General features: G+C 40.0%; 1 protein-coding gene across 4 annotated transcripts in view; it reads right to left on the bottom strand.

Annotated features, from left to right (window-relative positions):
* Positions 1-24,274, bottom strand: part of SEC16B (SEC16 homolog B, endoplasmic reticulum export factor) — a 58,790-nt gene that overhangs the window by 6,458 nt on the left and 28,058 nt on the right. For 3 of the 4 annotated variants that reach the window (XM_063298483.1, XM_063298482.1, XM_063298484.1), the window contains exons 14-22: positions 23,675-23,786; positions 20,524-20,629; positions 19,172-19,312; positions 13,419-13,532; positions 6,800-6,869; positions 5,747-6,013; positions 3,045-3,115; positions 2,250-2,396; positions 92-202 (exon numbers count right to left, since the gene is read on the bottom strand). In XM_063298483.1, coding sequence (XP_063154553.1) covers positions 92-202; positions 2,250-2,396; positions 3,045-3,115; positions 5,747-6,013; positions 6,800-6,869; positions 13,419-13,532; positions 19,172-19,312; positions 20,524-20,629; positions 23,675-23,786 — 1,139 coding nt within the window. The other variant, XM_063298485.1, reaches the window with a different exon arrangement.

The following is a 24,274-nucleotide window of genomic DNA, read 5'->3' as shown; positions in this document are numbered from 1 at the left end:
AGTAACACTAGGAGGTTTTTCTGAAGAGGACATATTGCTCAAAACCAAAAGAAAATCCCAAACCCTTTCTTCTAAGAAGATTGTTTGTTACCTGGGAAACTGGAGCAGTCGAGTCCAAAGAAGCAGCTGGAACTTTTTCAGATGATGCACCATCTTTATTTGCCTTGGACCGGAACCAACGGAGCCAGCCAAAACCAGAAGTCTGAAGGGGTATAAAATCTTGAGTGGAGCTTGCTGTGCTTTTCTTCTTTCAAGGGAGTTAGTCAGGAAGCCTGAAGGCCCCCAAACCAATATGAAGCTTCCCTGTCTTGTTGTGCTTCCCTGCCTCCTTTTGGAGGCAGACTAGAAAAGGGCCTATCTTCTTAAAGACAGTTCGGTACATACCACTAAAAAATATACAGAACTTTCTCTCACACACACTTCCTCCATGAACCTGGTGCAAATGTTGCTAATGCGAGAGAGAACAAAGAAGACACTGACTCCCTGATCCAGCCATAAGCACATCACAGTTGCATTGGGTAAAATGGTGTAAGAAACTATGAAGGGGCAGGAGGAACCAGAATCTCACATTGTTGCTGTTGAGAATATGAGCCTTCCCCAACATCATTCTCTTCATCTGACAGTGGACTTTCATTCCTGTAATTCCCCTTCTGGCCCAGCATTCTGTTTCCAAAAGAAGCCAATTAAATGCTTCTGAGAAGCCCACATGCAGGCATGGAAACAAATAAACCTCCTTCTTGTTTGTCCTCAAACCTAATCTTGAATGGCATGTTGCATTACACTTCCATAGTCTGGCTCAATCTGTTATTTCATCTAACCCTTATTTTCAAATCATATACGTGGAGGCAAATTTTACAGTGGTTCCACGCCTTTGTGAATGGATGGTTTCAGATGGCAATAGTGGGAAAAGAGAGGTCTACCCCTTACCCACTACAATATGGGGTGCCAAAGGCTTCTTTTCTCTGTCTTTCCTGCTGTTTAACATTTATGTGAAACTGCTGGGAGAAGACCTCTATCAGTCTGGGGTGAGGTATCACCACTATTCTGATTATACCCAGATAGGCATCTCTACCCTGGCCAAGCCAGTGTTATGGTGGAGGTCCTGATCAGTGCCTGATAGATTTGAATGGGAAGAAATAGACTAAAGTTGAATCCCAGGAAGTCTGAGTTGCTGTTTGTCCAGACACGATATGGCTCTCTCTCAGCTCCAGTGATAATTCTGGAAGGGGTAGTCCTCCCCTTGAAAGAACAGGTCTGTGATTTGAGGATTGCTTAGACTCATGGCTATTGGTGGATAGATGGGGGAGGTTACAGCTAAGGGGCCTTTGCTCAGCACTGGCTAGTGCATCCCTTGCAGCTGTTCCTGGAGAAGGCCTTGTCATGTTCCAGTCAGAGTTTTGCAAAGCAGTCTAGACTTCAAAATGACTCAGAAGCTACAACTGCTCCAACAGCCTGTCTATTAGAAGATGAGAGCCATTATTGAGACATGACACTGGGGCTTAGGGCTCTACATTGTTCACCAGCAGGCTTCCATGTACAATTCAAAGTGCTACTTTTGACTTTTAAAACCATACATGACCATCTACGTCAAGTAGATCCTATCCATTCAGTGTGTGCATCTCGAGTAGGGATGATTAGGCTTCCTCCCTAATATAGGGACCATGGAAAGGGAAGAGGCTTTATCACTTGCATCCACCTTATTTAACAGCCTCCTACCAGAAATCCAGATGACTCCATTACTACTGACCTTTTAAAAAAAGTCTTAAAAAACAGAGTTAAGACCTGTCACACATATACATACATACATAATCTCAACATTGTTCCTTTTCCTATAACAAATCAACATTCTGAAAGATGGAAGGTAGATGATAGTGACTCTGTCTCTCTCTTTCTCGCTCTCTCTCTGTGTATGTATATATATCTGTATATGTGTGTGTGTGTGTATTTAAAGCAAATAAATATATTTAAAGGAAATAAATAAAACAGTGATGTTTTCTTTTGCTAGATCTAAATTGATTTTCTCAGAACTAAGCCTGCATAATCCTCACTGGAACTTAATAAACAATGAATATAATAGGGCTTGTTTCTGAGTAAATATGACTTGGCTGGCATAATGCAATTATGTGTTCTATGAATTTCAGTATGGGTCAATTATAGCATCTTCAAGGTAGAGTAGAATATAGTCCTAGATTTCACATCTGCATAATTTTCAGATAATACAGCTGTCCTTTTCAATAAGAGTGCCTCACCTTTGCTACCTCTTGCCTTGCATTCTCCACTAATTTCTTCTCCGATGAGGCTTCATCCCATGCACCTTCTGGGGACTGAGGGGTATCTTCTGCCATGGATATTGTGGAACTCTCAGAGATGGTCCGGGTCCGTGCATTGAAAGTGGTCTGATATCAGAGAGAAAACACCAGCATAAGGTAACCAGAAGAGAGCAGATAAATCAAGATAACTAAACAAGACAGTATTGTTGTAGCCTAAATCCACAGCTGGTTTATCATCCTATTTGCAAGATTTAGACTAAGTCAAAGTCTTTCTTTACATCAGTGAACAGCACAGAAAATCCAGTGTGACATTGTTCCTATTCCTTTAACAAATCAACATTTTGAAAGATGGAAGTTGGAAGATAGCCACTTTCTCAAGGCCAACAAGAAGCCTGTGGCAGAACTTAGACCTGGTGTTCAAATTTCACACATCCAATTTCATCATAGAACTGCTTTTTATAATGCATGAATTACTAGTGGAAAACAAGATAGTGAGAAACAAATTGCAAATAATTTCCCTAGCATTCCATTGGATTCTAAGGTTCTCAGTCCGGTGGTCCCCAGTTTAAAAAAGCAGATGTGAACTAAGAGAGGTGGCATATATCATAAGAGCCATACTGGGTCTGACCAAAGGCTTATCAAGGTTGCCCACATGGATGGCATTGAAACAAGAGTTAGTCTAGGATTACTGTGGTTGCCAAAAAGAAGAAAAAAATCTTAGATCTGACACCTGGATCCTGCCACTAACATGCATCCTTCTCCTCCGCCTCTCACCTGATGTTCTGGAATGTGCTTCTTCAGATAACCAGGAAAGTGTCCCAGCCCACAAGAGTCCAGAGTCTCCCCTGCAGACCAAACCAAATTTCAGAGCACTATTCAAGACTGAGCTTCCATAAACAGTGGAACAATATTCATAGACCACCTTCATAACCTAGAAATGGCCTCTGGGCATCTAAAAGATCTGGCTTCTGACAAAGATACACTGCTATGTATGGATCTAGGCAGGCAAAAGCAGATAAAACATTTTCATGTCCAAATCTTCCTCTCTTTTTTTTTTTGTTAATTTTTAGCCTGCCTTTATTATTTTTTTTATAAATAACTCAAGGCGGGGAGCATGCCAAATACTCCTTCGTCCTCCTATTTTCCCCATAACCACCACCCTGTGAGGTGAGTTGGGCTGAGGGAGAGTGACTGGCCCAAAGTCACCCAGCCGGTTTTCATGCCTAAGGCAGGACTAGAACTCACCGTCTCCTGCTTCCTAGCCCATTGCCTTAACCACTAGACCAAATTGGCTTTTTTTTTTTTTGAACAATAAAATTGTTCCAATTTTATTGGGGAAAAAACCACATGTTTTCTGTTATACATGATCATAGCCCCTCCATTATTTTCCAAAGAATGTTGAACAATGCTCATTTATCCGCATGTGTCATTGTGTTGGATATGGTTTTGTTACAATAGCTAAGAGACTAAAATAAACTCTCTGAGAGACTCACAAGACAATTTGGAGCTTAGTCCTGTATTGTAATAGTACTGCTGTTTACTGAAGCTTAGGAAACGAATTTCAAACACACACACACACACACACACACACAGATGCATCTTCCATTTGGCTCTCCCTGGATTTCTCTGATGAAAAGCAGCCTCTAGGACTGACATTCCGTTAAGCAGGAGAGTTGAAGAACTTGGAAAAGAAAGTGCTCCCTCTCCTGGCAAAAAAAGTCAAGGCTTTTTTTTTCCAACTTGTTATTTCTGTGCTTGTTTTTAGTCCCTGGGCTACTAACCCAGGAGCAGAAGGAAAGGGATACTTCTCCCTCTGGCCTTATCCTAATAAAACTCTGCTCTCTGAACTCTCATATTTGCAAAGGTCTCTGTTCAGAGGCATCCTGTGAAAGAAAAATAGGATTTTGGACCAGGGCAAGGAAAAAAAATGCATACATTTCATCAGCAGGACCTAAGCTGGGTCCTCATTTACATATCAACAAAAGCATCAAACCAGTGTGATTAATGTCACATCTACTTTAGCCCTCAGTCTAATGTGCTTTTAGAAAGCAGGCCAACAAAAAAGTCCTCATTGTTCCTTAGCAGCTATTTTGTAGACCCTTCCTGCATCCAATCTGTGACCTGATTTCCCTATATAATCTGTTTCTCCTAAAAGCAATCACAAATGTCAACTCTAGATCAAAACAAATGGTGCTGTGGAGAAAAGAAGGTATATGGACTGGGACTATGGCACGGAGGAATTATCAACTCCTAGTTGTAACTCTAAGCAAAACTGGAGGATCTCCCCAGCTTTTAGGAGAAAACTACATGGGAAGAGCCCACCATCGATCTCAGAGATAATATCTAACTTGGCCCAGAGTAGCATTTAGTTCTAAGCAAGTACACACAGGAATAGTTTGGAAATCAACAGAATTGTTGCAGTACCACTTTGGAGGTAATGAAAAGGCTACTAAACAAACATTATAGCACAGAGCAGAAGATACGGGAGCCAAAATAAGATGGTTTTTGACAACATTAGGTTTTTTTAAATTATTATTATGTAGTGGGATTTCAGAGGACAAAAATGAGTTAGTATTCACAGGATTATGGAACATTCTCAGGCTTTCATTGATTTAGAGTATTTCATAATGTTTTACTGTAAAACAGTTGAGTAGAAAAAGACCAACTAAAGTGGAATGGAGTGACACAGGCAGGTTGATCTCTGCTCTGCATTTCCCAGCTTAGCTATCCCTTATTTTCTCTTCTCTGGAAGGTTTTTCATCACATTATTTTCTGCTTGCTGTTACACAGTCTTCAAAAGTCACCCATCAAAACAAAACAGCCTTTTCTCTCAAACAATCCATATCGTTCCTAGAAACCCTCAAATCCATTGGATTAGCAAATGCTCCCCTCCTACAAAGAGCCTTTGGAATTTAACATCAAGATAAGGATCACCTTCCTGACTCTTGCCATTCAAGGCTTTAAAAAGAAATCATTTAACGCATAAATACAACTTGGAATTATCAACATTATTCGTGAAAAGAGACAGGCCTGAAGAGTCAGTGATCTGAACTAAGTTGTAAAGGCAGAGTCTCAGTTAGCGAATTATTTTTAGATCACTACCATCAGCAGAGGTAGAATGTGATAGTCTACCAAATATATTTAAACCTGAGATTCTAGTGAAAATTCTTTGGTTGCCTTGTGTTCTACCTCTTGAATGAACAGTTATTCTTCTTCTTTTCTTCAAGTAGTGTATAATCCACCACTAAGCACATATATACTATCTTTTTCTAGATTAAATAATTTAGTAATTCTCTCTTCAGTAATTTCTTACATTGGTGATCACTTTCATTCTCCACCCCCAACTGTCCTTCCATTCCACTTCAGGAAAATGAGGTGCAATAGGAACAAACAGTAACAATGGCCTATCATTCCTTACAATTAAAGTCAACTGACAGAACATCATGGATAACTGCTGCAGCAGCACCCATCTTTACCTGCTGGCTGGTTCAGATGTGAGGAAAGATCACTTGAAAGACTTCCTGAAGACAAAATGGAACCTTGGTCATTTCCTGCTAAACTAGTCTCTAAACTAGCATCTGTCCTGTCTGATGGATGTCCATGTCCAGGATAGATATGCAGCTGCTGATCCACATCTGGTTGGTGCTGAGTTGAATCAACAGGTGGCAGGTGGCTACAAGGATGGTGCTCTAGATTCTCCCAGCACACCTGAGCTTGTGCAAACTCAAAATGAGGAGCCAAACCTGATAATGCAAGTCTGAATATTAGTATTATTCCCAAGTGATAGATCAGGAAAAGAGGAGAGGAACTAGTAATCTTATTAAGGCAAAAAAGTGACAACCCAAATGGTTAATTTAAAAGGAGATTGGCCCATGGTTCAAATGTAAAAACACATAACTATAACTGCTGAAAGGTTTAAATTCCATGAAAACATGTATGCAATCCGGCGGCAAATAGGATTCTCTCTTTCAACAATAATTCTCAGGTATAGTGTCTGTATGCAAAACCAATGGATATATTAAAAAAGCAAAAAGCTCTTTTAAAGGACTTGTAAAATGTAGAAAAGAGCAGGAGAACAGAATTAGATTCCAAAAAGCAGATTAGCTCTTTTTAAAAGCCCATTTTCAGCAACTTTCTTTACATTGCCATGCATTAGGCTACAATTCTCCTTGTCCCCAACATGGCCAATAGCTATTGTTTTTAAAAGGCTCTGGAGGGGTCATAGTACAGCTACAGTTAGAAGAGAAATATAGAGTCTTGTGAATTTTATTATGTTTCCTTCCATCTCTCAATAAAAGCATTACAGCCCACTGATTCAATAAGATACATTCCTAGGCAAATAAGTATGCAGTTACAACTGAAGCCTTTCAATCTAATCCCCTTTTCCAAGTGGCACATATACTTGAAACCAACTCAGTTCTCAAATGTTTCAAATCAAGCTTGAAAGAGTTTGGTTTGATTTAATGTGATGCATTTTAGAATGCACCTTTCAAGTACACTTGCCACAATTTATTCTTTCATTCTTTTACCTGATATTGATCCACTGCCTCTGAAAACCTCTGGCTGGGTGGTTGCATTGTTGGGAAGCCTTCTTTCATCCTTAAATTAGACGTGAGAGAAAACACACCCATTACATAAAATCCAAATCCTAATGGTGAAAGCTCTGGGGTACCAGGTATGAAAGTACAAAACAGATTCCCCCAATTTCAACAAGTCAGAATAACATATTTATCTATTTGTTTATTTATTTACTTACTCATTTCAGTTATCGTACGTGGCTGCCTAATAGCCAAGCAACTCAGAGTGGCTAACACAGGTTAAAAACGTGAAATACTAAGAAAAATTACAAACAATGTCAGAAAATAAAACATACTGCACCAGGGACCAAACACTCAACATTAATAATTTCAATTTCCTATCTCTGAGGTAATGAACAGAGCTCTAAATAGCACCTGGGGATTATTCTACCCCATACATGGTTGCTATTGCTAGCTATATAAAGTAGTCTCTATAATGTATTGGCTTGTGTATGACTTTGCCTCTACAGTCATGGGTTTCATGTTTGAAGACAAGGAACATGAATCTGATGATACAGGTTGAATGTTGACATTCTTTGATATTAATTCAGACTCCGAGTTTGGGGCTGCTAGCAAACTTACAGTCTCTAGTTTGACCACGTTTCTGGAAATTCCTGAAAACTGAAGGCTGCTTCTTGAAATTAATCTGTTCCTCCTGACTTTATACACTACCTGTCACCTCCGGAATAAGGTAGTTCATAAATCTTACAAATGAAATAAATCAATCAATAGATCAAGACACATGATACTGTTTCCTGCATAGCTTGCTCTGACCATCCCTTTTGATCATCTAATTTGATGCACGTTTGAAATCCTGGGTGGCACTCTAATAAAATATGCAAACCGTGATGATTATCAAAGTGGAATTTGTAGACAGTTTTTGTGTCTGCATACAATGCACAGATTTCATTGGGAAATGCAGGTTTATTTGTAAGATTGGAACTGGCATGGACAGCTGTTGAGTCACAATTAGTTGTGTTATGCTATACTATATATATAAAAAGGATCTTCCTGTGTGTCAGCCCTATATGGTAGACCAGACTAAGAAACCAATGCCATATAGGTCAAGACTACTTTTATTGTATAGTATATGTATATAATATAGTGTGTGTGTGTGTGTGTAGTAATCAAATCTTGCAAGTCTGAATGTGCTTTTTAAAAAAAATTTAAACAAACTGAGTGTTTCTCCCCTCCCTCACTTTATCTCTGTGTGAGTTAAGGAGGGTCCTGTCTGAGACGATTACTCAAATTAGTTTCTTGGACTGGGCTCAAGCTGTGCTTGGCTGATCGTTGCCTTGGTAGAGGCTCTTCTGCCTCTCCTTCCTAGCCATTCCCTCTGCCCTTTACATTCTGTTAGAAACTCACTTTGCAGTTAGGATCATTTTTTCTTCTTCCCAATCCGTTTATAGATAGGGATGGTGGCTCTATTACGTGCAAAGTTATATTTCTCCAAACAGATCAAAACAGTGTTTGCATACACGCATACTGTACCTACGTTCTTTATTACAATCAGTGATCCCGACACATTAACGTATAAAAGAATATAAAAGCAATTCTCCATTTCTTCTGAAAGTTTCAGTAGATCTGGATCACAAGTTTTAGCAGATGCCAAGATAAAGTATCTGCCACTATATATTCAGGGGTATAATCATCCAGAGAACAAGACTCTGGCACCTCATTGGTACCCGTGCCAATTTAAATATCTGCAATTTATCAGGGAAATCCAATGCCTTCTAGTCTGCATATAGCTCTAAGGATTCCATACAACCACGAAACCATGTTTTCAATTTGGGCATACTGTATTTCTGGATTTAATTGGGCATACTGTTTTAGAAAGCTATTGGCTTCAGCTCTCCTTTAAGTTATTGAGGCACTCCTCCTCCTATTCCATAGTTGCTACTGTTGGGCATTATAATAACAGGATGCTGGTGACATTGTAGAATACCAGTAACAAGGCTTCAGTTAAGAGCTGCTTGACACTTCTAAAAGCTTCATCTTGCATCTGTCCCTACTGTCAAATGCTATCTTTTAAGCAGTTCATTTAAAGTTAATTTAGTAAAGTCATCAGTCAAGTGTGGAAATCTTTCAAGATACTGCACCATGTCCCAAATCTCCCTATCTCAGTTAAGGATAGTGGAGGAGTTTGTTCTTAAAATAGCTTCCACTTTGTTTGGATTTGGGCTCATTTCATATTCATTTATGCAATGTCCCAGATATGTAAGCTCTTCCAGGCATCAGAGGTATTTATGCTTATTCTATTTGAGAATTGCAGCTTTTACAGGTCCCAGAACTTTAGGCAATCTCAGTCAAGTCCATTGTCAGTTAGGCTTTAGACTAAAATGCCATTCCTGAAAATCAAAATATCATCTAGATGCTATAAAAATATAGATATTTTCCTTTGGAACAACCCAAGAGGCCTGAAAATTCCCCATGGTGGTTTTTTAAAGAAAACTCTACCAAATAATATAATTTAGCCTAAGTTGGGTCTAATCTACTGGCAGCATGAACCAATGAGGATATATCCAAGCTTTTGCAAACCATGGAAGAATGTTGTTTCTATTGAGGGAATGTGCTTCTCTCTTTCCATGACTTTGCACAAGTTTTTTGAGCTCTACATATATGCAAACTCTGCCACTCTCCTTGGTGTGCATTAGTTTGTTGCAATCATTTAGTCACTCTACACTAGACCATTTTTTCCAATTACGCTTTTATTTTGGCAGTAACGAGACTGATCTCATTCTGGCTGTATGAACTGCCTAGGGAAGAGCTCTTTCTTTAAGCTGTAGTTTATTGGAGGAATCTTTACATTTCCTTTTTTCTTGCAAGCCTCTATGTTGTTTTTCCTCATAAGCATACTATGTCTATTTCAACAGATGCTTCTTTGCCCATTTATATCCTCTGCCTCTGTGCTGAGTACTAACCATAAAATACTCCTAGGCGGCCTAATTTCTTGCTGCCAGAGATGCTGTAGTCAGTTGGAAACAACGCACATTCTGGAAGCTTGTTTAGGCAACTTCTGAAAACCCATTTTCATTAGCTGTTATATCAGCTTTAAACACATGGCACAGCTGCTGGTCCCCAAGACACTTCTCATGATTTGGCAGCATCATCAAGCTTGCAACGGGTTCTCAAAAAAACACACCCTTATTGGTGTCACTGTGTTTTGCGACTACTCTCACCTCTAGAATGCAGCTGTGACCTCTTTATCATTCAGCAAGTTAGGATGACATTCCGACCCCTGTGCATGTCCCTTCCCACAGCAAGTACTTCTAAGGCCCTTCAGCTAGACTAACGTAGATCGTTGTGATTGTGAAGTAAAGTCTGTCTAACTGGACTTCCCGCCTGCTTTCCTTCTGTAACAGGAGTGGGCAACTTCCATCAGTTTTAGGGATGCATCAAGACTTGTGACACACTACAAAAGTGATTTGTTCCAGGATTGATTCTGAAAGTTTGGGAGGAGGGAGTTTAAGGGGTGAACACTCCAAAATCATTTTTAAATCTCTCCACAATTCCCTTTTCAAGCCCCTTTATTAAAAAAAAAAAAGATGAATCGTTTAGCCCCAGGTAGGTGGCTTTAGGAGCCAGAAAAGGTTGCTGGCAGATTACATGAGGTAGCCAGGCAGAAATTTTTGCACCTGTCCTCTGTAGACTTGTTTGGATGGCTGTGCCTTTTAGCAACTTCTTACCACCCTCTTTAAGAATCTTTCTCTTGAACTACTCCAAGTTTCTTCAATTTGCATAGCCCTTGTTACAATTAAAGCAGTTCCATTTACAGCCTTGAAAACTGTGAGCTGCCCAGAGTCACGTATGTGTGATGGGCGGCTATAAAAATTGAACGAATAAATAAATAAATAAATAAATAAATAAATAATGAAGTCTTGTTCACAATGCTTAGAACTAGAAGTAAGCCAGGTAGTTTCACTTCTGCTGTCTTCAAACATATCATTTTCTCATGCAGCCATTTTAAATACCCCTCAACAGCTCCAAGATTCTGGGTCTGTCAAGTTTAATGAGTGGTGTAAATACCAGGAAGGCTCAGTAGCCAGTTCTCTTGAGTCCTCAGGCATAGGCGGCCTGTCCAGCTGCACCTCGCCAGCCATTCCTTGCTCTACCCCTTTAAGAAACCTGATTGGGTAGGATAGGGCTCTCATGTGTAGGCTGCAAAAACCCAGATGACCACTAGAGAGCAACAAAGAGCGTCATGTCCTCAGGGTCAGATTCGGAACTCTGCCGCGAAATGAGTTTTCAGTATCACTTTGCTGCCATGTCTAGTGTAGTTTGGATTTTTGCAGCCCAAACATGGTGGCCCAAGCACAGACTCCATCTGGAGCCATGCCAGAAGAGCAACACAGAGGAATCATAGAATTGTGGGGCTGGAAGGGATCACAAGGATCATCTAGTCCAATCCTCTGCAATGTGTGCGAAAATCAGTTAAACTGCCCATGTGAGATGGCTGTCCAGCCTCTTCTTAAAATCCGCCAGAGATGGAAAACCTTCACCTTTATAGGAGACACTTCCACTATTCTGCATATCTTACCACCAGGAAACTCTTCTTTGTATTTAAATGAAATTTAGGGAGGGAGGGAGGGAGGGAGGGGGGAAGTCCAGGAAGAGCTAGTGTTGCTGCTACTCCTACCACCCCCTCCTCCATGGCCCCTCCTAAGCCTTGGAGGCTCTAACTGTTCCCCAGCAATCACTGTTAGCTGCTGTTTCTTTTCTCACCTTTCCCTTTCTTCCTGATTGATGAAACAAGGGGAGGAGAAACAGGCAAATCCAGACAACCAACAGACATAGCAACAAAGAGATACAGAAACTTTATCTCTAGTACTTTCTGGATGTTTGCAGCACCAATGAGAGGTTTGTCTTTGGATCCAGAAATTATACCTATCATCCTTGGTAAAAGCTAGCTGTCTCGTGGATCAGGTTCCTCTTGGGCATCCAACAGTCATCAAAGTTTCTCAAGAGAAACTAACTGCCTTCCTAGCAGCAACAGAAAAGCTGAAACATTTAAAAATCTGCTCTGTTTGGGGCCCCATAGCATAAATGACAGTGCACATCTAGTTTTCCCCTTCTCTTGCATTCTGTTTGATAACCATTCTGGAACCTGTTTCCAAGCAGACCTGTTAAAATCAAATCCATCTGGGGGAGAAAAAAAGTGGCTATGTTAGGCATGCAAATTGCAGGACTTCACATGACCTCCTGAGAAATCTGTAACACTGCAAAAAGGTTAAGAGTTCCAACTCCTATTTGTTTCTTTTCATATTAAAAAAAACCTGAGACTTTGAGTTAAACAATTCTTTAGCTGACTGATATTTAAATAAATATATGAAACTGCTTATAGGCCTGAATCTTCTTTTCTTATAGGAAATCTCTCTCCCCAACTAACCTCTGCTTCCTTCCTTACCGCAAATATAAAGAGTCACCCTTTTTAGGGGGAGACTGGCAGTGATATAAATTGGAAGAAGGAAGGAAGGAAGGAAGGAAGGAAGGAAGGAAGGAAGGAAGGAAGGAAGGAAGGAAGAGAAAAGAGCTCCTCCTTCCCCTATTCACTGATTAGGATCACATTTCACTACAGAGCTCTGTGGTAGTGAAAATAAAATATAATGTGGGTACATGCCAGTCTGAACTACTACCAAAATACGTGGCTCCAGCTGGAGAAGCTTAAAGATAGTTAGATTCACACCAGGCAGGGCAATAAATCTCAGCTCACCAGACATCTAACCCCATATTCAGGAGGCAGGAAGTTATTTACAGAAGAAGTTTCACAGACACAATGTGGCTAGATAAAGTGCTTTATTGTAGTCAAATTAGAACACAGAAATCAAGCTTGGTTTGCCTGTGTATCTACTGTATGTCTGTTCCAGGGTTAAAGTTCTAGATCTTTTCCTCCTGCCTTTTTAAGTCAGTGGAAACTTGGTCATCCTCTTCCTAGCCTTGAGAATGAAGGACACTTGTCCATTGTTTACATAATGACTGGTCTGGGAATCAGTAGTTCCCACCTCATCAGCTTCAGTCCTTAAAAAGACTGAAAATGAGTCAGTCCTTTGAGTTGAACTAGATTCGTGGTGACTAAATGGACCCAGCCATGAACCTTTTTTGGCAACAATACAAAAGCAGTTTGCCAGTTTGACTGTAGTCTCTAACCTACAGTCCTGGGATTTTCTGGCTGTCTCCCATCAAAGTATTAATCGGGTCTGGTCCTACTTAGCTCTGTGCTGTGGAGATTCAATTAAAAAAACACCTAAATTCCACAAGCCTGAAGTCTGCCCAACCCAGCATATTGAAGTCCAACCCAGCTTAAAACTAATATATTCAATGATAATTAAACAGAAAACCTATAAAGAAAATATGATGGCTGCACCAAGCCAGATATTTGGCAAACCTAGATCTTGACTTTCATCCCTGTATTAAAAAAAAAAGAATACTTTCACTGATCATCAAATAGGAAACACACAAATAATCAACTCCAATAACATGTTGATATTGCATCATTCAATTCAATCTGAGTGGCCAGAATCACAAAATCACATATCAGTCCATCTGCAAGGGCACATCATCCCATAATTCTTACCTCCCACTGTCGATACCGGGTTCTGAGTTCAGTGAGCCAATCTGGTTCCAAATCCACCTCATACTCTGCCTTCTCCAGGAACCGAGGGTCAGAGAATTTCAATCGTTCTGCCAGCTGTTCCATTGGAAAGAATGGAGAGGAATTGTCACCAAGCACAAGTAGAGGCTTTTTAGGTCATGTGGCAAGGATTTTTTTTTAATGAAGTAAATAAATTGTGGGCAGAGGTGACTCTAGCAACAATCTTTCACTCTACAGACCTTGTGTTGCCTTCAGGAGAACTACTATTTTGATCCTGTAAAGCCAAGGGTTATCACAAAAACTGGACTTTTCTAGACTCTCTCTCTCTCTCTCTCTCTCTCTCATTCTTCAAAGGCATGGGGTAGGGGGAAGTAGAAAGTGGGAGGAGATAAGGCTTCCCTGACTCCTGTCCACAGGACACTCATCTGATTGCATCACTACTGTACTCATTTTCTTTAACTTCTGTTTTTAAAAAGACAGGAAATGTTTTGTGGTGGGAGGGAGGTCTGAAAAAATGGCCATTGCATAGCTGACCCTGTCAACCCAGATCATGCACTGCTGATGCAAGAACGTGAGACAATTAACTAGAGAGGAGACATCTGCATCCATGTAGCACAAACATAGCCTCTGAGCTGATCTTAATACTTTCTTAGTGTTGCAACCTGGCTTATTTTCTAACAGACCCTCATGGTTGCTTGTGTGAGTTACCATCTTTGGATAATACTAAATTTAGCCATTCAGAAAACAGAACTGGAAGATGACCTCAAGTCAGGAGCTACATTTTTAAGAGGCTGAGACTGCAAAGTGAGTAATGCCACATTTTACAGGTGGGCAGGGCTGGGTTTGGAGAGATCTTTGAAAGCTTTATGGATATGCAATTTTAGGGCTTAAACATCTGTTTTCATCTGTTTTGCATTGATATGGCAAGAAACTGTGCCTTTAGTTTCCAGTGATCATGGTCAAAGGGGACTCTATGGACATATGAAAGGGACTCAGGTCGCCCTCTCTGCCCTTAAACCTTGTCTAAAAAAGAAATTAATGTGCCATAAGTAATGCCAGCTCATTTTGCTTTTAGTATTATCTAAAATTAATATCAAGCTTTGCTAATAAAAATGAATACTGTTCTCTCCTTCTGCTTTCTGCCTTGCAAGGAGTCATATGTTCTAATTAGTGATGGAAAAAGATCGTAATAACTGGCATCTTTTATATTTCCAGAGAGTGCTCAGCCATGTTGCTTTGTCACAGTATGCCTTAAAATGTATCTTTTGCACAAATTAATTTAAATTGCCTGAAAAGAGCTTCCTGGATTCTCAACTTAATAAGGCTGCATATTGAAGATGATCTCCTTTACTGCTCCTAAAAGCATCTTTCTCTTTTGTCCTGTTTTTGAGTTTAATATCTTGCCAGAGGGAAAACCAGATCGCTGCTTTCTCCTTTTTAAATAGTTCTGAGATATTACGCTGCTGTTTGCATTTTTTTCCTAATGTTTTGATTTTTTCATGCTGGTGCCTTAAGTTTGTCTCACAACAGCAGTCTCACCCTCATCTAAGATCTGTTTGCATTAGGGTTGTGCCAAATGGTTTATTCCCCTTTAGATTTGCCCTATACATTCAAATTTTTAAAAAGAATGAAATAAAAAGAGGAGGGATAAGAAGGGCTTTAGACAATCTCTTTAGAAAGTCTAAAGAGAGGGGAGAAGAGTTCCCCTTCCTTCCTTATATGCTGGAGGTCGTGGAGAACATTCTCCCTCGGTCTGCTTGCTCACCACGCACACAGGACCCTCTTCCTCCTTGCAGCTACAGTTCTAATTCTGAGATGGTGAGCCACCAGCTGTATGGAGGATAAAAGACTGGGGTGCATGCCACTAGCAAGCACACTGGGCAATTTTGGAGTAAACAAAAGAAAAATGGAACACCCTCTCAGCCACCTCCTGCAACCTCTCTTTCTGAGAATGCTTTTTTTAAAAAAAAGATATTTTAATCTCTCTGAAAGAGATATAAAAACACTATTCCTCATTGGCAGAGAGCAAAGACTTTCCGAGAATGGGGCAGAGTTCAGCAAAGCATTAGTTTGTATCTCAGACAATCCAGAGGAGGAAAATGTGTCCTACTTAACAGATCCTACAGACATTATGAAAGTCGGTAGGTATAGGAATGAACAAAAATGGGCAGAGAGCTGCATTCATATTCCTGCACTTAGTATTAATTGTGGTAATGATATTTTCTCTTATGAAAATGGCTATTAACACAGTTTTTTGTTTATGAAGATTAAGTAGGTTGGACCATTTGTTTGAATGCTCTATTGTGACAGTTCACTGCATCAAACTCCTCCCTTGGTTCTTACAAAAACATGGAATGATTTGTTGTATGCAAGGCAGCGCTAGTCCTCTCATGAGGCAGGGTGAGGCCCTTGATTCAGGAGGCAATACAGGCAGGCTGAAAATTGTAGGCTTCCTCCCCAGTTTCTCTGAGAAGAAACTAACAGCCACCAGTAGCTCTTGTGCCAGCCATAGACATACCCCAACCAAATGGGGCCAGTGACTTCCTCTATGGAAGGTTTCCTCAGAATGAGAGCTATTGTGGAGAATCAGGCCAGATATTTTTCAACTGTTGTAGGAATACTGTACAGCTGGTACAGATCTCTAAAGTAACCAGGCACTCAAGGGTCTCACACTGAGGAAACTTGCAATATGTTCTCTAAGACAGCTATAGGAAACAATGCAACATAAAAGCACCCAGCACAGCCCTCCTGAACACTCTCTAGGCCAAACTCTTGGAGGTCTCTTGGCTCTGGCTTTAGTACCAACATACCTTTCACCACGACCGGCAGAGTACATCTGGAGAACATGCATATTGTTGGGATTGACATAGAATACTTTGCTGTGCTTTGCAAATACCCCCACCCCACCTTCCCAGCAGGAGGAAGCCCCTCTATGCTGTTGTCCCCAGGTGCCACATTTTACTCTGCTCCTCTTGCAAATGGTGCCTGCTCATCTGTTCTCCCTACCTCCTATACTGTAAAGATAAAAACAGAAAGAGGAAGCCTTGGACCCAAAGTTCCTTTTACCTCTTGGACCACTTTTGCTACGCAGAACCAGTCTGACCAATGGAGCCTTATCCCTATTATTATATTATATAATTCTGTCCTTTTCTACACTAGAATACACATCACATTTGCAGCCATCATCTCCAAATCTGATTCCTATGAGCAGATTATTCATGCCAGCTGCTCCTCTTGAGAGATGCATTTCCTGATACACGTCAAAGATGCTTCTCAGACCGAAGTGCCTGCAGCCATTCACATTAATGTGTTTATGTGAAGGAAACACAAATGAAGCAAAATAGGATCATCGTCAGATGAAACATTAGACAAAACAGGTTGACTCGTCGCTGAGATATGCAAAATACTTTTCTGTAATTTGTGCTACCTCAATGGGGAGAGGAGTCATTTCTTTTGAATTGGTATATAACTGAATCAATCATTAGGGGAAGGCAGAGGCTTTGCCCTAGACTGACATAATCTTAGCTACCTCTATTCAAGTGAATAAGCCCACATTTGTGATTTCACTGGAAAAGCAGCTTATTTTGAAAAATAATTATTTGGCCATTTTGACTTATGTCATGGTAACCTCTAGGACAGATTATTAAAATGATATGCCCTTAAAGACTCTGTGAGCACTTCAGTTGATTCCCAATCCAGCAGGTAGTTGTTTGAGCATGTTACATTTGTACTAAAGGAGTTTCAAAGAATAAACCTGTAATCACACAGAATTTTCTGGCTTAAGAATTGTGGGCAAAAATCAGGTGTTCATTCAGATAGGCATCCAAATCAAGTTGCTTTCTTCACTGCTATAATCAAAATGAACAATACAGCAGCTTCCAGCAGGGAGGGGTCAAAACAAGGAAGAAGGCAGTTGCTGCATTATGACCAAACCCCTCTTACCAATCGAAGTGAATATTTGTAGCTCAGGATTGAACTGTGGAGTCCTTGGTGCTCTCCAAGCCTTGTTGTTTTCTTGCAGACGTTTCATTGCCAGACTAGGCAACATCTTCAGTGCAAAGAGGGAGTGGGCCTTGCTCTCAGTTTATACACCGTGGCTTGCCCTGCTTGTGTGACCCCTACCAACACAAGCAGGGCAAGCCACGGTGTATAAACTGAGAGCAAGGCCCACTCCCTCTTTGCACTGAAGATGTTGCCTAGTCTGGCAATGAAACGTCTGCAAGAAAACAACAAGGCTCGGAGAGCACCAAGGACTCCACAAACCCCTCTTCTTTACGAGCTTGTACATGCCTACTTGATTCCTCCCTGTGGACATCGCTGGGACTGCCTCATCATTAGAGAATAAATGGGAGAAGCATTTCAGTCTTTCTGAAATTCCAGGAGCTGAAAGTCATTCTTACTATTTACATGACATGCTTGACATGGTTTGGGGGGAGGGGGGGACAACTCTGTCATGGTAACTCCAAAACAGAGTTCATATCTAGTTAATTAACCCTGCAGGATTAGACTCAAACTCAAAGAGATACTGTTTTGTTTGGTGATAAACTCACTCTTCTTCCCCATTTGTCTGAACTTATTTCAAGATCAATTTCCCCTCTAATGTCCATGACTGAGACAAAGTTCTACAGAGGTCCAAGAAAATGGGGCTTCTCTAGGAGCTACATCTCTGTGGCCATCCCAATACCCCTCCCCACACCATGGCCACACTGATGGATGGAAAATGTTCAGAAATGGGTGGGAATGGGTAAGTTCTCCCAAACCTGTTCACAGTGTTGCGAGCCCCAGCAAAGCCTTTGCAGACATTATTTCCTGCTCTGTTAAAAATTAAAAAATGGGAGGAAGAGGGAAGGAGGCAGGAAAAGACAATCTCAGAGCATGGTAGTAAAAAAGAATGTAAATAAGGCCACTGCACAAAAGACTCAGCCATTCTATACTGTACGCTCACAAAGGAGAGTTAGATGTTTGGAAGATGGCATGCCTTGCTTGCTCATGTTGTATGAAATGGGTTGCTAGATTCAGAAACCAAACTCTATTGTGAACATAGGGAAACATTTATAAATTGCTCCTGTCATGCTTTACCTGGTTTGCTTCTGAAAATATTTGCCCCTCTTACTTGCTTTGCTGGTGCGTTAATATTTTAAGTTATTGTTGCTGTTGTAAATAGCAATCAGGATTCTAAGGCTTATGGATTAGGAAAAGGTTAGTCCTTTACCATCTACAGTATGCCACTATTACAGATGAAATTCCCCCCTTTACTATTTGGCATTGGAGAGAACTGTCCTTTGGCAACAGCATGGGTTTTCAGTCTGTACCAATCATAACGTCATGAAAGGGTGATTTTATCACAACTGTGATTTGGAGGAAAAGAATCACAATAACCCTTCTCATAGGCTGCAGTCCAGTCCTGATTAGAGCCCCAGGAAGCTGCTATCCACAAAACTAAGTACACATTTAATAATTTATTTTGCATCACGCCCATCTCTTTAATCTTTCACTTATTCGCCACAAAATCTGCACTGTGGCTTGACGTGCAAGTGTTATTTTTTTGAAAAGGTTTTTCCCAACTCTTTCCACAACACAAAAATACTAACACCTATAATGCACACAACTGCATTATGAAAGCCATGTGAAATTTCCTGCAATGTAAAATTCCAACGCATATTCCAAGGACATGTAGAATTACAGCTTTAAAAGATACACACAATTCTTGTTGGTGTCCCTAACCAGAGACCCACCTTGAAAACTTGCTCTAGGAGGACAGGATAAGTGTTCTGACTCTGGGCAAGAAGTGCCATTCCAGCCCCTTCACAATAATGCAAGGCCTGGGCAGTGAGACCATAGTCTACCAGACGAGATGCATAGATCAGTTTATATACCTGTGAAAGAGAATTAGGGGGAAAAAATAGGAGTGCCAGAGATGAATTACTTATATACTAGAATTACTCTCAGTGTTGTAGACAATCTGCCCTTGTTTGTATGAACACCTGTCTTAAAACACTGGATTAGCTACTGTGGTCAAATGGCAAGGAGAAAGTAGTGACCCAAGAAGTTCCTGTGAACAATAATACTACCTTCCTTAATAAGCTTGATGAACAAATCACTGAGCTCATCTACATGAAAGGTTTTCAGTAATCAAAAGTAATATGCAAATAGGAGTATTATTCAACTTATTTCTCAACAGAAGATCAAATAATTAATTCCAGCTATAAAAATTCCTAAGTACAGAATACAAATTCCTCTCCAAAGTGCTCTGAAACCAGTTAGTAAATATGTGTAGATACTCCTTAGAATTACTTGGCAATGTAGATAGCACTAATGGATTTTTGACATTTATTGCCCAGTAACTTACCATGCTATGCGTGGGATCACTTAGAAAGCCAACTGCCTACTTTCCCACTAGACTATATTTGGTGCTCAATGTAGCCATATTGGATTTCTGGGGGCACAGGGGGAAATTATTAAGTTATTTACTACAAACAACCATGGAGATTATGACTTTGATAGACCACTGAGTTGTAACTTGGATTAGAAAATTTGGTAGAGGTGATTACATAAAGCATACATACCCCAGAGGAACTACCTCAGATTCTCCATGCATGACTACAGTCTTCAGAATAGCTTTAAATAAGTCTTCAGAAAGCAGGGATAGGCAACCTTTCTGCAGCTGCACTTTTAAAATATATATCTTCTGGCAGCAAGGGCATCACCAGAAGAGGTGGGGCCTGCATTTTCAGCTGTAAAAAAAGGGCTCAGGAATCCCCTTTGGTATCAGGAGTCAGAAGAAAACTGTTATTTGCTCCTTCACAATCCTCCTACCAAACAGGTTTCAGTGCTTCTGCCTTTATAGCATCTTACTCTTTTCTCCTTACTGTGAGAAGATGGAATGCATTGTACTGCACTATATTCCTTCCCCTAGGACTCTATCAGAAGCTTTGCTAACCTTGAAGAGGTTCAGACAGTTGCCTCCTTCCATTTGCAGATCATGGAAGCTGGCTACACAAACAAGAGGCCCTCACCCTAGGCAGTATTTTCATTATATACAGTAGGACTCTGAAAATTTGGCCCTTCTTAATTGGCTTGTTATTACCTGGAATGAAGGGATGAAAGCTTGGGGACACCCCAGCAACCGACAGTACTCAAGGATCTCCGTTCTGTGAATACACTCTGTCCTTGCAAACTGGGAAAATGTCTGGCTGAAAGAAAAAAGCAGATTGATCAAGAGTGGAGAAACAGAAGCTAATTCCATCCTTAGTGCCCAATTTGTTCTTTCCATCAAATTCTGTTTTCCACAAAAGTCGGAGGATAAAATTAGAGATGATGGCTGTCTAAATGGTAGGTGATTGTTTAACTAATTTAGAAACTAATGGGCAATTAAGCTTCACTGAAGTATTTCCAAAATGTCACTATTGTATATTTTTCAAAATATTAGAGAAAATGGGAAATAACGTCTATTACACTAAATAAAAGGTAGATCTCATTCTAAAAATGGGAATTTATCTTTAATGTTTCTTCCCTGATGAATTTAGACACTATAATTAATAGACTTTAAAAACAAAAATGCTCATGACAGAAATGTGCTTGCTGTCGGGACTGCTAGCACTGTTTGATTTTTAGTCTCTGTTCCTCTTCATTCAGCAAAATAGAGAAAATGCATTACTTGATTTATTATTATTATTATTATTTTATTAAGTCATCCTGGCATGAACTAATGAAAGACACTATGGGATATAAATGCTTTAAATAAATGCAACCATCTGAATCAGTGTTGATTAAAAACCTTCCTTTCCTTTGTGTCTGCTTCATGAAATTGGGACTAGCCTCTTTTGCTAGAAGGAAGCTATCCTAAAATATTAAGAAAGGTAGAAATGAGAGTTTTGGAAGACCTCAGTCCCATGATTACTATAAAATGGGGAGAAGAGGGACACATTGTATAATTAACAGAACTTGGTTTTGTCCCTTTGAATCCCCCTCACAGGATTCACTGCCCACCTAGCTCCTGTTAAGCTTACACTCAGCAAATGGCTACAGCTTCCCAGAGGGAAGTATTTATAGACCAACAGTCTCCATGGTTTCATTTGGAGTGCCTAAGAGTTCATTTATAATGTGCGCTGGAAAGATACGCGGAGGTTGTTTCTCTACTCCTAGGTGGAGCTGTTGCTTTTCTTAACTTCTTTAAGGGGAAGTTGTGCTTCCCCTTAATAGGAAAACCTAAGGAAGGGAGAAGTTGCCTTAAATGGAAACATGGAGGAAAAAGAAATAACAAGTGTTGCCTTTGGATGCTTCAGCATTAACTACAGGAGCAGTAAGGAGAAAATCTGATTTCACCTAAGACTAGATTTCTAAACACACGATTCCACAGAAATTACTTTAAACAGCTCCCAGGAATTGGTTACGTGCATTGCTTGAAGATGAAAGGTGTGTTCGGCTTTGTCATACTAATAAGGCACAAACAGCATAAAGGTGAAATGAATCATTAAACACTTTTCCTTATTATCTGGCCAGAGCACTATTAGTATAAGTGGAACTGCTGGCTCTGCAAATTGGATTTTTAACCTTAACAGTCCCTCTTAAGGTGAATGACTGTATCAGTTGCGCCGAATATGCCTTATCTCACAGGAAGCTACCTTCAATAGGGCACTGGGGTACACTGAAGTCCAAAGCTCTACCTGTCTCATCAGTTAGAGAATCACTTATATGTGCCTACTCAGAATATCACACCTTGTTCTTTCCTCATTAGAGCTAAAATTAATTTACCCACAAAATTCTCCTTAACAATGCATTATTTTTGACGACAAATATTCCCTGGTCTGCCCAATACTTGAGCTTTTCATCGGCATTTGACAGCCACGCTGAATGCTAGTGAAATCAGTGACTGGTCAATCACATACTCTACAGAATGATTGCTATCTTGTGGTAGACTGCAGAACATGATTTATATAACAACAAAATTAGGGCTAGGAGTACTGGAGAGTAAATACAGTATATACCCTATATTTCTATATTCCAATATACCGGATATGCTGGTTTTAGATGATTAGCTCACATTTATTATTTGAAATAAAACTACGTTTTCTCTCCAGAGCTCTGTCATTCCGTTTTATGGCTACTGAAGGCAAGCGCTCTGCTTTGTTTTGTTAACCTTTTATTTATAATCTGATTTTATGAAAGTAATTCAGAAGTAAATCCCATTAAATGTAGTAGATTTACTTCTAAAGTTACCACAGGCTAAATTTAAATGTTGGTATCAAAATCAGAATTTCCAATTTTGTAAAATTACCCAGTTCCAACATTTTCTTTAAATTTTCATTTTGGGTCTACTCCCTAATCCAGAGGGATTCACTTTGGTCTGGTTTACAGAAAGTAATAGTGGAAATAAGAGATGGCTTCACTAGGTGGCCAATTTAAAAAAAAATCACAATATTATTATATTCATTTCATGGGTAGGCCTGTATATATGCACTAACAGGGTTCTTAAACTAAAAATAAAGAATGAAACTTACCTCTTTAATGTGAAGTTGCCCGAATTTGAAATAATTTTTTAAATAAATTGTGATCTCCCAGGGAACCCCTAGTGACCTCTCATGGAACCCTGGTTGAGAAACTCTGGTATAATCATTCTAAAACATCTTGGGGCAATATTTCAGGAAATAATAAATAATAGATTTATGTGTAATTATAACTGCTGTCCCTATTTTAGAATGGATGTCCTAACAATACAAATTTGTCATCATGCAGGGAAAAAATCAGTGCTCCACTGCAAACGATTATAACTGTAGTGTCTGGAGAAGAAGCTGGTTCAGTACAATGACTGTGAGATATGTTAGCAAATTTTCAACCAGCCTGCAACCTGATGCAGATCGATTAGCAAATGATATTATTTATTCCCTTTCCATGGCTAGCTTCCTTTGCTGATTTGTACAAGCTATTGTTGAAGGCACAATAGCAAGTCCTAAACCTAGTTCTAACTTCCACTACATGAGCTCAGGCAAATCCACTTATCTTCCCATTCTCATATACCATCTTACACCACCTCAGAAATAGGAGGAAATGCTGGCTTATCTTATAGTATCCTTCCAATATTGGTGGATAATACCCCAGTCTTCTCCAACTTGGTGTCAGTACTTAGGCTGCTTATGGGAATTCTGTAAGTGTCAACACAAGTGATAAGCCCCAGTTTGGGAAAGGAAAGTATAAATTAAATATTTTTAAGTGGGAACTTCTATTTCTGGTTCACTCACCTCTGACTACTTCCCAGCAGCACCATATAATCTGTTTGAACTTGATAATGGCCAAAAGGCACATTTGCCATCAGGTAGCAGAAGTGAGCAGCTTCTATTAACCCTTTCCCAGCTGGGTAGATAAAAAGGCACACATGAAATTATGGGAAGAACGTAAGAGAACACAGAATGCATTACGATTCTTTTAAGGAAAAGGAGGCCTTGTGACAAGGCAGGAAAAGATTCATTGGGAGAAAGTGCAACCTTTTGATAGTATTAAAATGCACCTGCATTTCCCTCTCTTAAAGACATGGACGTTATACCAATTTGCCATTTTTATACTGTTAAGGACAACAAAAGTTCTTTTGTGATTGCCAACCTCACCAATAGCTTCTCATATTGCTGTTGTTTTTTCAAGCAGGAGTGGAGGAAGGAGTTAAGATGGGGGGAATTACATGAGAGGATAATGCCAGGATCAAAGGGATGCCATATCCATGGTTCTTCCCATGTGGCCTTCCCTTTTTAAGTGATTCCTCCATTTGTATGCAGCTGGAGCCCCATGGAAAGCAGACACAGCTCCTCTAGCATAAGAAGTGGAGATCATTCCCCCTCTCCCTCTCT

The sequence above is a fragment of the Candoia aspera genome, chromosome 3 (genome assembly GCF_035149785.1).
Source record: "Candoia aspera isolate rCanAsp1 chromosome 3, rCanAsp1.hap2, whole genome shotgun sequence".
Lineage (NCBI taxonomy): Eukaryota > Metazoa > Chordata > Lepidosauria > Squamata > Boidae > Candoia > Candoia aspera.
This window is presented reverse-complemented; position numbering and strand designations above follow the sequence as displayed.